The following is a 13,407-nucleotide window of genomic DNA, read 5'->3' as shown; positions in this document are numbered from 1 at the left end:
GTGGGGGTTCGGCCGAAAAGCTAATGGCCTTCCTATGTCAACCACCCACAGAAAAATAAATATGTCCGAAACCTTGAGGACTAGGGAGGTAATTTTGAGCTGGCTTCAATTTGGCAGAGGAGAGACTGATGGGAATACCATATGAATTCACTCAGCCCATGCGTGTGTGTGAGAGGGAGAAGTGGAAAAGACAGACGGCAAAAGGAGAAACAGTAAAAAGAAGATCTGTTGAATATGTATCTTTGCATAAACCCAAGGTCATATCCGCTCGGCTTCTTCGAACACAGAAAAAAGAGAAAGAGAGTTCAATGGTTATCTGGGTGACTCCGCACATATGTCAGTACTTGTGTCAAGACTCCACCAAAAGCACATATACACATTTCAACATGTGGTCACAAAATGTTAGTGGGACATGTGTGTTGATATTACACCTTCTAGCTTTTAATATGACGATCCCAAGGTCTTTGTGCTGGAAAGAATGCCTGAGGTAAGCTTGAGTTCACTCTCCTCGCTCTCACTCTGAAATTCAGCCATCTTGTCCTGAGAGAGTTTGGATATGCTGGAAAAAAGGTCGAAAAAGGTGGTTGGCTCAATGCTCTGCGAATACCTGCCTTACGGATCAGCCTGCATTTCATGAGAACACTGGGACTACTATTGCCAGCCGTAGTCCCAAAATGACTGGAATTCCCCAAAAGAGGTTAAACGGAAGGACACACTCGAGGAGGAAGTCTGATAAACAACTTGAGACAGACAAGGTAAACAAAAGGGACAGAAAAACTTTCACAATCATCCCTTTCACTTTCAGTGAGACATCGTATTGTAAAATCACCCCCATCCCAGACTATACCATTTTGAGGACAATGTCCCTAGTATAACACCAGGACAACACCAGTGCCACAGTGGAATAGGTATTTTTTGGGGCCAGGGTATACTACACAATATATACAAAAGTAAGTGGACACCCCTTCAAATGAGTGGATTTGGCTATTTCAGCTACGCCCGTGGCTGACAGGTGGAAAAAAAATCGAGCACACAGCCATTGAATCTCCATAGACAAACACTGGCAGTAGAATGGCCTTTCTGAAGGGTTCAGTGACTTTCAACGTGGCACCGTCATAGAATGTCACCTTTGTAAAGTGGAAACATCTAGGAGCAACAATGGCTCAGCCGCGGAGTGGTAGGCCACACAAGCTAACAGAACAGGACCGCCAAGTGCGGAACTACATAGCGGGTAAAAATGCAACACTCACTACCAAGTTCCAAACTGCCTCTGGAAGCAACGTCAGCACAAGAACTGTTCGTCGGAAGCTTAATTAAATGGGTATCCATGGCTGAGTAGCCGCACACAAGCCTAAGATCACCATGCGCAATGCCAAGCATCGGTTGGAGTGGTGTAAAGCTTGCCGCCATTGGATTCTGGAGCAGTGGAAATGAGTTCTCTGGAGTGATGAATCACACTTCACCATCTGGCAGTCCGACGGACAAATCTGGGTTTGGTGGATGCCAGGAGAGCACTACCTGCCTGAATGCATAGTGCCAACTGTACTGTACTGTATGTTGGTGGAGGAGGAATAATGGTCTGGGGCTGTTTTTCATGGTTCGGGCTAGGCCCCTTAGTTCCAGGGAAGGGAAATCTTAACACTACAGCATACAAATACATTCTAGACGATCTTGTGCTTCCAACTTTGTGGCAACAGTTTGGGGAAGGCTCTTTCCTGTTTCTGCATGAAAATGCCCCGTGCACAAAGCGAGGTCCATATAGAAATGGTTCGTCGAGATCGGTGTGGAAGAACTTGACTGGCCTGCACAGAGCCCTGACCTCAACCCCATCGAACATCTTTAGGATGAATTGGAACGCCAACTGCGAGCCAGGCCTAATCGCCCAACATCAGTGCCCGACCTCACTAATGCTCTTGTGGCTGAAAGGAAGCAAGTCCTCACAGCAATGAGTGTAAAGCCTTCCCAAAAGAGTGGAGGCTGGTATTGCAGCAAAGGGTGGACCAACTCCATATTAAATCCGATGATTTTGGAATGAAACGTTCGACGAGCACATACATTTGGTCATGTAGTGTATTTTTGGGCCTCATAGTTGGAATCACCAAAGTCTATGTCTTTAGGCCAAACTCCGGGGTAAAGTCGTACAATGTCGGTTGAGAGTCTCCCCTAAGCAGTTTAGAAGACACCCCTCTCCATTGAACCTGATGGAGAGGGGTACACACCGGTTACATGTAGCAGTGAACAACCCTATGAAAACACATTACGCTTCAGGGGTTTAATACTCAAGCTAGGCATAGAGAAAAAGAAATGGTTCATTTACACTATAGTTTAAAAGTTACAAGCACTGCACTTAATGATCATCATGCAAATAGTTATTTTGTACAATAACAGCTCCAGAGTGAGGAGACGTGCCTATAAGAGCATGGTAGGCCAGGCCAACAGCTGCCATTGCCTGCGTCCCAAATAGAAACCCTATTCCCTGTATAGTGCACTACTTTTAGCATAGTCCTCCCAGGGCCAAGAGCAGAATCCCCTCCCTGGTTGGGTTGCACAGAGTTCAGCAGCTCCTCTCCTCAGCCTGGCTCTTCTCTGCTCCTACGAGGCCTTACACATGTCCAGAGTTCATTTACATAAATGTAAAAGCGAAACTGGCCTTTGCTATTTGGCCTCGTTCCCTAAGAGCTCTCGTCTAGTCCGGATGCGTCCAAATTGGCACCCTTTAAACTTCCATAAGGCTCTGGTCAAGAGTAGTGCACTACATAGGGAATAGGGTGCCATTTTGGACACATCCAATGAGTGGAGGGTTAGCGTCTCGCGATGCAGCGCGCTCACACAAACACAAACAGGATGCTTCCTCTCAGGTGACACTTTGATGAGAGAGATTGTGTTTTAGCACAGTTTTGAGTTCGTCTCCACTGGTGCCGGGGTAAACATGGGGATCATTCCTCCCTTCATCACTCCATCCTCCCTGATGGACCTGAGTCACACTATGTGTGGATGACTAATTCTGGACTGAAGCAACATTCTCCAGACTCTTTGGATCAACAGAACAATGGCGGAGTACACTCTCTCTCTCTCTCCGTCTCTCAATTCAATTCAATTCAAGGGGCTTTATTAGCATTGTAAACATATGTTTACATTGCCAAAGCAAGTGAAATAGATAATAAACTAAAGTGAAATAAACAATAAAACATTAACAGTAAACATTACACTCACAAAAGTTCCAAAAGAATAAAGACATTTCAAATGTCATACTATGTCTATATACAGTGTTGTAACGATGTGCAACTAGTTAAAGTAAAAAAGGGAAAATAAATAAACATAAATATGGGTTGTATTTACAATGGTGTTTGTTCTTCACTGGTTGCCCTTTTCTTGTGGCAACAGGTCACAAATCTTGCTGCTGTGATGGCACATTGTGTCACGCCCTGATCTGTTTCACCTGTTCCTGTGATTGTCTCCACCCCCTCCAGGTGTCGCTTATTTTCGCCAGTGTATTTATCCCTGTGTTTTCTGTCTCTCGGTGCCAGTTTGTCTTGTATGTTAGTCAAGTCAACCGGTGTGTTTTTCCCGTTCTCCTTTTGCTAGTCTCTTTTTGCTAGTCTTCCCGGTTTTGACCCCTGCCTGACTCTGGACTACTTTTCATCCTGCCTGCCCTTCGGTACCTTTTGGACTCTGAACTGGTTTTGACCCTTTTGGCTGTCCATGACCATTCTCTTGCGTTACCTATTGGATTAATAAATATTGTAAGACTCCAACCATCTGCCTCCTGTGTCTACATCTGGGTCTCGCCTTGTGTCATGATACACTGTGGCATTTCAACCAAGAGATAAAGGAATTTATCAAAATTGGATTCATTTTCAAATTCTTTGTGGATCTGTGTAATCTGAGGGAAATATGTTTCTCTAATATGGTCATAAATTTGGCAGGAGGTTAGGAAGTGTGGCCAGTGTGCACATAGCCTGTCTTATCTTGAGAGCCAGGTCTGCCTACGGCAGCCATTCTCAAAAGCAAGGCTATGCTCACTAAGTCTGTACGTAGTCAAAGCTTTCCTAAAGTTTGGGTCAGTCACAGTGGTCAGGTATTCTGCCACTGTGTACTCTCTTAAGGGCCATATAGCATTCTCGTTTGCTCTGTTTTTATGTTTAATTCTTTCCAATGTGTAGTAATGTTTTTGTTTTCTCATGATTTGGTTGGGTCTGATTGTGTTTCTGTCCAGGGGCTCTGTGGGGTCTGTTTGTTTGTGAACAGAGCCCTAGGACCAGTAGTGTAAAAATAATTTAAAGTACTACTTAAGTAGTTTTTGGGGGTATCTGTACTTTTCTTTACTATTTATATATTTGACAACTTTTACTTTAACTTCACTACATTCCTAAAGACAAGTATGTACTTTATACTCCATACATTTTCTCTGACACCCAAAAGTACTCGTTACATTTTGAATGGCTAGCAGGACAGGAAAATGGTTGAATTCATGCACTTATCAAGAGAGCATCCCTGGTCATCCCTATTGCCTCTGATCTGGTGGACTCATCTGGTTGACTAACATGCATCGTTTATAAATGATGTCTGAGTGTTGGAGTGCCCCTGGCTATCGTTAAATTAAAAAAACTTGAAAATGTGGCTATCTGATTTGCTTAATATAGGGAATTTTAAATGATTTATACTTTTGCTTTCAATAATTAAGTATATTTTTGCATTTACATTTACTTTTGATACTTAAGTATATTTAAAACCAAATACTTTTAGACATTTACTCAAGTAGCATTTTACTGGGTGACTTTCACTTTTACTTGAGTAATTTTCTGTTAAGGTATCTTTACTTTTACTCTATGACAACTGGGTAATTTTTCCACCACTGCCCAGGACCAGCTTGCATAGGGGACTCTTCTCCAGGTGCATCTCTCTGTAGGTGATGGCTTTGTTATGGAAGGTTTGGGAATCGCTTCCTTTTAAGTGGTTGTAGAATTTAACGGTTATTTTCTATATTTTGATCATTAGTGGGTATCGGCCTAATTCTGCTCTGCATGCATTATTTGGTGTTCTACGATGCACACTGAGGATATTTTTGCAGAATTCTGCATGCAATCTCAATTTGGTGTTTGTCCCATTTTGTGAACACTTGATTGGTGAGAGGACCCCAGACCTCACAACCATAAAGGGTAATGGGTTCTATAATCGATTCAAGTATTTTTAGCCAGATCCTAATTGGTATGTTGAATTTTATGTTCCTTTTGATGGCAAAGAAGGCCCTTCTTGCCTTGACTCTCAGATCGTTCAGAGCTTTGTGGAAGTTAACTGTGGCGCTGATGTTTAGGCCGAGGTATGTATTGTTTTTTGTGCGCTCTAGGGCAACAGTGTCTAGATGGAATTTGTATTTGTGGTCCTGGCAACTGGACCTTTTTTGGAACACCATTATTTTTGTCTTACTGAGATTTAATGTCAGGAACCAGGTCGGACAGAATCGGAGCAGAAGATCTAGGTGCTGCTGTAGGCCCTCCTTGGTTGGGGACAGAAGCACCAAATCGTCAGCAAACATTTGACTTCAGAATCTAGTAGGGTGAGGCTGGGTGCTGCAGACTTTTCTAGTGCCCTTGCCAATGCATTGATATACAGTTGAAGTCGGAAGTTTACATACACTTAGGTTGGAGTCATTAAAACTTGTTTTTCAACCACTTCACAAATTTCTTGTTAACAAACTATAGTTTTGGCAAGTCGGGTAGGACATCTACTTTGTGCATGACAAGTAATATTTCCAACAATTGTTTACAGACAGATTATTTCACTTATAATTCACTGTATCACAATTCCAATGGGTCAGAAGTTTACATACACTAAGTTGACTGTGGCCTTAAACAGCTTGGAAAATTCCAGAAAAGGATGTCATGACTTTAGAAGCTTCTGATAGGCTTATTGACATAATTTGAGTCAATTGGAGGTGTACCTGTGGATGTATTCAACAGCAAAGGAACTTGTGAAGATGCTGGAGGAAACAAGTACAAAAGTATCTATATCCACAGTAAAATGAGCCCTATATAGACATAACCTGAAAAGCCGCTCAGCAAGGAAGGAGCCACTGCTCCATAACCTCCGTAAAAAAAGCCAGACTACGGTTTGCAACTGCACATGGGGACATAGATCGTACTTTTTGGAGAAATGTCCTCTGGTCTGATGAAACAAAAATATAACTGTTTGGCCATAATGACCATCGTTATGTTTGGAGGAAAAAGGGGGAGCTTGCAAGCTGAAGAACACCATCTCAACCGTGAAGCACAGGGGTGGCAGCATCATGTTGTGGGGGTGCTTTGCTGCAGGAGGGACTGGTGCACTTTACAAAATAGGTGGCATCATGAGGCAGGAAAATTATGTGAATATATTGGAAGCAACATCTAAAGACATCAGTCAGGAAGTTAAAGCTTGGTTGCATATGGGTCTTCCAAATGGACAATGACCCCAAGCATACTTCCAAAGTTGTGGCAAAATGGCTTAAGGACAACAAAGTCAAGTATTGGAGTGGCCATCACAAAGCCCTGACCTCAATCCTATAGAAATTTGTGGGCAGAACTGAAAAAGCGTGTGCGAGCAAGGAGGCCTACAAACCTGACTCAGTGACACCAGCTCTGTCAGGAAGAATGGGCCAAAATTCACCCAACTTATTGTGGGAACCTTGTGAAAGGCTACCTGAAACGTTTGACCCAAGTTAAACAATTTAATGGCAATGCTACCAAATACTAATTGAGTGTATGTAAACTTCTGACCCACTGGGAATGTGATGAAAGAAATTAAAGCTGAAATAAATCATTCTCTCTACTATTATTCTGACATTTCACATTCTTAAAATAACATGGTGATCCTAACTGACCTAAGACAGTGAATTTTTACTTGTATTAAATGTCAGGAATTGTGAAACTGAGTTTAAATGTATTTGGCTAAGGCGTATGTAAACTTCTGACTTCAACTGTATATGTTGAAGAATGTGGGGCTTAAGCTGCAACCCTGTCTCACACCATGGTCCTGTGGAAATAAATGTGTGTTTTTTGCCAATTTTAACCGCACACTTGTTGTTTCTGAACATGGATTTTATAATGTCGTATGTTTTTCCCCTTACACCACTTTCCATCAACTTGTATAGCAGACTCTCATGCCAAATTTAATTTCTGAAATCAACAAAGCATGAGAAGACTTTGCCTTTGTTTTGGTTTGTTTGTTTGTCAGTTAGGGTGTGCAGGGTGAATATGGTAATTTGGTAAAAAGCCAATTTGACATTTGCTCAGTACATTGTTTTCACTGAGGAAATGTACAAGTCTGCTGTTAATGAAATGATAATGCAGAGGATTTTCCCATGGTTGCTGTTGACGCATATCAAACGGTAGTTACTGGAGTCAAATATGTCTCCACTTTTGTGCATTGGGGTTATCAGTCCTTGGTTCTGAATATTGGGGATGATGCCAGAGCTGTGGATGATGTTAAAGAGCTTAAGTATAGCCAATTGGAATTTGTGGTCTGTATATTTGATCATTTCATGTAGGATACCACAGGCTTTTTGGGTTGGAGGGTTTGTATTTTGTCCTGTAGTTCATTAAATGTAATTGGAGAATACAGTGGGTTCTAGTAGTCTTTAAAAGCTGATTCTAAGATTTGAAATTGATCATGTATATGTATGTTTTTCTTTTCTGTTCTTTGTTATAGAGCCAAAAAAATTAGAGAAGTGGTTAATTCACACATCTTTGTTTTGGATAGATAACTCTTCATGTTGTTGTTTGTTTAGTGTGTTACAATTCTCCCAGAAGTGGTTAGATTCTATGGACTCTTCAATTACATTGAGCTGATTTCTGACGTGCTGTTCCTTCTTTTTCCGTACTGTATTTCTGTATTGTTTTAGTGATTCACAATAGTGAAGGTGTAGACTCAGGTTTTCTGGGTATCTATGTTTGTGGTTAGAATGGTTTCTCAGTTTCTTTTTTAGATTTTTCATTCTTCATCAAACCATTTGTCATTTATTTCATTTTCTTAGGTTGTCTACTTGCATTTTTTTTATTTTATAGGGAAGCTGAAAGGTCAAATATACTGTTTACACTTTCTAACGCCAAGTTTACATCTTCACTAATAGAGTGACATGTTTTGTCCAGGAAGTCATCTAAAAGTGATTGAATTTGTTTTTGGTAGATTTCTACACTACATTCCTTCCATCTATAGCATTTCTTAATATTGTGCAGTTCCTTCGGCCTCGATGCCTCATGATTGAGGATTGTTCTGTCCAGTTAGACTGTGATTTTGCTGTGATCTCTCTCTCTCTCTCTCTCTCTCTCTCTCTCTCTCTCTCTCTCTTCTCTCTCTCTCTCTCTCTCTCTCTCTCTCTCTCTCTTCCTCTCTTCTCTCTCTCTCTCTCTCTCTCTCTCTCTCTCTCTCTTCTCTCTCTCTCTCTCTCTCTCTCTCTCTCTCTCTCTCTCTCTCTCTCTCTCTCTTCTCTCTCTCTCTCTTCTCTCTCTCTCTCTCTCTCTCTCTCTCTCTCTCTCTCTCTCTCTCTCTCTCTCTCTCTCTCTCTCTCTCTCTCTCTCTCTCTCTCTCTCTCTCTCTCTCTCTCTCTCTCTCTCTCTCTCTCTCTCTCTCTCTCTCTCTCTCTCTCCCCAGGGGAGGTGTTTCTGTCTCCCTCTTCTCTCTTTTACTCTGTATGTATGTTTGTGAGTGTGCACGGTGTGTGTATGTCTATCTATGAGTGTATGTGTGTTTATGAAGTTGTGACATCCTGACCCAAGCAAGCTGTGATTGCTGCTTTTGGACCAGTGGCGGGGTTGAAATCGCACACGCTGTCAGCCAGAATGAGCTGTTGTGTTTAACCCTGCACGGTCCAGACAGGAACGCATCACTGACCCCCTGACCCAAAGGCAGTGGGGAGACAGACTGCCTTGTGTATATCCCTATTCCCTATATGATGCATTACTTTTCACCCATAGCCCTATGGGTAGTGCACTTCATAGGGAATAAGTTGCCATGTGAGATGCATGCAAAGTATCACTCGATGGTGATAAGGGAGATTGCTATTTCTCTCAGTAGGGGATGGGAGTAAAGACAGTAAGGAGAGTTGTGCTCTACTCACCGAACCTCTTGTATCCAAAAGACTGTACTTCCTCCTCGTCTGCAAAATCGTCTGTGGGCATGACAACAGAGACATATGTGTTACCATGAGGTCTGAGAGAAAAATCACACACGGCAACTAATGAACCGTGTAGCCTATACTCCATTGGTTCCAGAACAAAAACTCCATATAGATCAAGAATATGGTACAGTCACATCACACACTGAAATCAACTGCGTGGGGTGATAACAGTGTCACTACATTTACCACAATGGAAATACGTTGTTTTTACTTTTTTTGTGTCACCCTCAATGATCTTAAATGCATTGTGATGTGGTTGTATTGTGTTTTAAATGATCAACTAAATATAATCTCTCTATAAACCTTCATATTACTGCATCCCAAATGGCACCCTACTTACTATATAGGGTCCTATACTACTATAGTATATGGGCCCTGGTCAAAAGTAGTGCACTAAATGGGGACATTTGACACTCTGAATATATCAACTCGCCAGAGGAATGAGTACCCCACCCCACCTCAGCAAAGGTCAGGACAGAATGTTCTCGCCATAACTGTTCTGTTACCATGGTTCTCTCTGGTTGAGAGACCTTGTAATATAATCAAGCATTTTCAGCCTCAACTATCACAACAGAAATGGCCAGATCCTGGAGGGACTGTTATATGTACACACTTTAGCACTCCGTGTTTCACAGTGAATCCAGTGTATGTGATAAAAGTTAAACGGACAGAGAATATTTATAATATGATACTTCCGGCATGTCTGAAGAATTACGCAGCACCAGGGATGTGTCCACAATGGCACCCTTTCCCCCCGTCGTGCAGTACTTTTAACCAGGGCTTACATGGCTCTAGTCAAATGTAGTGCACTATAAAGGGAATAGGGTGCCATTTGAGACGTAACCCAGGTAACCAAATGGATGCAGGACACCAACAGGCTGCAGCCCAGGATACTACACAAATGTCTTTCTCTCTGCGGCGGATATATAGGCCTTACTCAGCACATAGCTTTATCATCATGGTATGTTATAGAGGCTATAACTCCCCATCAAATGCCTCGTTCTATGTGGAAAGGAGACAGGAGGACTCGGGCCTGTAAAAGCCACAAGCTGTGGTTTCTCTGGGTTGTTGACTTTAAACCCTAATTACACTTTGCCACACTACACTGCACTCCACTACACTAGAAGCCAGCGCAGGGAGGCTGCAGAAAGATAAGAACATCACTGATAATGGCTAGCAGATGTAAGAGAGGGAGAGATGCAGTTTTGACTCGGGGCAGTGTGGGGGGGAGGGGAGAAGGAGGTTGAGGATGGTGGTAGTACACTACATAGAGAATAGGGCGCCATTTGGGATGCAACCTGTGTGACAGAGTGGTCCAAAATGGACATATGAGATGTTCTACACTGTAAGACATTTCCTGTAATTTTTTACAATAAATTACTGGCAGCAGAGTAGCTAGTAGGTTACTGTAAATGTACAGTAAATTACTGGCAGCACAGAGGCCAGTAAATTACTGTAGATTTACATGACCTTTACTGAAACACAAATTCACAGCATATTACTGGACCACCTGACTACAGCAACATGCTGTATTCCTCGAATTTACAATGATTTACTGGAAGCACAGTGGTTAGTAAACTGTTGCAGATTTACAGCCCAGGCAGCTAGTGCCAACGATAGGCAGTATTTCTGTTACATGTATTTCCATATTTCCATATTTACAATACCTATTTTGTCATTTGTACTTCACTGGCCTGATCTACAATGTATGTATTTTGTAACAGTTTAATAAGAATACATGTATTTTGTATTGTCTAATACAAAAATAAACTTGCAAGGTGCTCGCTTAAGTACAACAACATTTTCGGTCATGGTAACATCATCTTTTAACTTGCCATGATTGTGATATGTTCTTGTTGATCTTCCTTAGTTCAATGCACTGACTGTAAGTCACTCTGGATAAGAGTGTGTGCTAAATGACGTTGATGAAATAAAAAACATATCACAGTAATAGCAAGTGAAAAGTTACTGAGGATGTTGTTGTAGTTAAGGATACATTGGTCTTCAAGGTATTTTGAATTTGTAACAAGGCACCTTTTGATGTATCTTTGCCCATCTCTGGCTAGTGCAAAGCACGTTACTGTAATATTCACAGTAACTTGCCACCAGTGTCCTGTAAGTTACTGTAATATCCGAGCAACGATACAGTATAATACTTTAAAATGTGCCTACTATACTACAAGAAAGTAAATGCTACTGTAATCGTAATATTGGTATTTTACTGTAATTACATGGGACTGGTGCAAACAGGTTGGCTGCTAGGCATTTGTACAGTACAGAATATTTATGAATATTTGTTGTTTTATATCGCTTGCAAAGACTTCCAAACTGGCTGTGATTACAGCGCCAATCAGACCAAAAGGACTTGGCAAAAAACTCAACCAGTAAAGGTTTAAGATTTGCTGCCACTCTGATCTGTCCCCTTTACACATTGAATGATTAGGGAACTTCGACCACATATCAGTTCAATTGCTACAGCGTTCTCACTAACGGATGCGCCAAATACAGTATAGCCACTTACAAGTCACGCCTAAAAAATATGTTGAGCTTGCGAGTCTTTCCCGTCCCACAACAGTTTTCAAAAAATTCACCATAATTTCAAGAATGCTGCAATAAATATACAACAACATAGCAATACAGTACTTTATGGTTAAAGCTGCAATATGTAACTTTTTGGGTGACGTGACCAAATTCAAATAAAAATGTGAGTTAGAGATATGTAATTTGCATTAAAAGCAAGTCTAAGAAGTGGTCGATCTGTTCTATGTGCACTATTTCTTTGCTTCCTGTTCTTAAATTACTTTCGGTTTAGTACCCCAGCTTCAAACAGCTGAAAATACAATCTTTTTGGTTATTGAAAATATATTCCACAGCGGTTTAGATGGTACAATGATTCTCCACACTATACCTGTTTTGTCACATAAATTGAAATTAACCAAACTAGTCAAATTTTAGCAACCAGGAAATGGCGGAGCAATTTTTGCATATGGCACAAATTGAGCCCCCATAATGCATTGCTCTTTACAGTACTGTACTGTAATATAGAATTACAGTAGGTCTATGTACATCTTTTGCTGGAAACTTACAGCAATTGTTACAGTGATAATGTTCCCTGATCACTTTTGAATTTGAGAGACACATCTATCTGAGTACGACCATCTATCGTACTAAGTTTTATTTCGCACAGGTAAGATAACAAAACGGTGTTTCGCAGGGGAGTTAACATAACTATAACATAACTATATAATGGAATACATCGATTTATAAGAAGAAAATGACAGATCCATGTAAAACACAAAAAAGAATCAAATACGCAAATACACTTCCATGCGTAAAATATGGTTCAAATTTCACTTTAATAATGTTACTGCAGCCTAGACCAAAAATATCACTGCTATCATACATGTAGGGCATATCACCAAGGACCAAATGATCAAACAAAGACAGCCACTCTCTCATTGTCCAGCTATAGAGAATGATGCGACTGGCGGAGAAAGGCCAAGTCATTTCACAACGCAGCTGAACGCCACACCACGGGCACTTAATCTCATCCAGATGTGCAACACAGCCCAACGCACGAATAAGCACGCACGCTCACATATACAGAAAACCGTGAATTAATCGAAATCATAGATTAGCTACGACTTCAAAACGTCTCAAAACTCAATTTTAAGATGAACGTAACTGCATAACACATACTGTACCTTTCATGGCGTTATATAAATATGTTAGGAGTGTAGAAGAGATGAGAGTCTCTATGTCACTTTTAGCGCATCTCAAAGTTCCGTCCAACCGGGCAGATTTGAATCAGTTGCTTGGAGAACAGAAAACTAAACGTGTACACAAAAAGTTCAGCTCCCCTAACTTCAAAATGTAATGATTGCGCACGAACCGCTCCGTTAGGCTATTTGTTCATCCCGAACCTCCCGTTAGAATGTCATTGTTCCGTTATTTGCATACATAGTTGAATAAAATGTGTAGCGTGCGTGGGAGAGAAAGTTACGTATTCGTAATATTTTGTGTAGCTCTGTAAAATGCACCCGTGGCTATAGTGTTAGGTTGTTGATGTCTTCTTTCCAGTACGCTGCGCCTGCCACAATCACAAACCCACAAAAATGTCAAAGCCAAAGGAAGTCCCGCGTCTGGAGCCCCGTTCTAGCAGCAAACCACGTGTGTTCTACATCTGTCCGATTCCCCCCCACTCCTCGCACTCCTTAAAGGGGAAAAGGTGAGGATGCCTTTCAGCGCGAACT

General features: G+C 41.4%; 1 protein-coding gene across 2 annotated transcripts in view; it reads right to left on the bottom strand.

The window, feature by feature from the left end:
* The window catches only part of LOC111953525 (collectin-12), a 63,007-nt gene extending 49,600 nt beyond the window's left edge, over positions 1-13,407 (bottom strand). Inside the window, exons 1-2 of one of the 2 annotated variants that reach the window (XM_023972873.2) lie at positions 12,859-13,407; positions 9,095-9,145 (exon numbers count right to left, since the gene is read on the bottom strand). In XM_023972873.2, the coding sequence (XP_023828641.1) occupies positions 9,095-9,145; positions 12,859-12,865 (58 nt within the window). In that variant the 5' untranslated portion in view covers positions 12,866-13,407. Of the gene's footprint in view, positions 1-9,094; positions 9,156-12,858 lie in introns of those variants that run through there. The other variant, XM_070435423.1, reaches the window with a different exon arrangement.

The sequence above is a fragment of the Salvelinus sp. IW2-2015 genome, linkage group LG27 (assembly GCF_002910315.2).
Source record: "Salvelinus sp. IW2-2015 linkage group LG27, ASM291031v2, whole genome shotgun sequence".
Classification (NCBI taxonomy): Eukaryota; Metazoa; Chordata; class Actinopteri; order Salmoniformes; family Salmonidae; genus Salvelinus; species Salvelinus sp. IW2-2015.
This window is presented reverse-complemented; position numbering and strand designations above follow the sequence as displayed.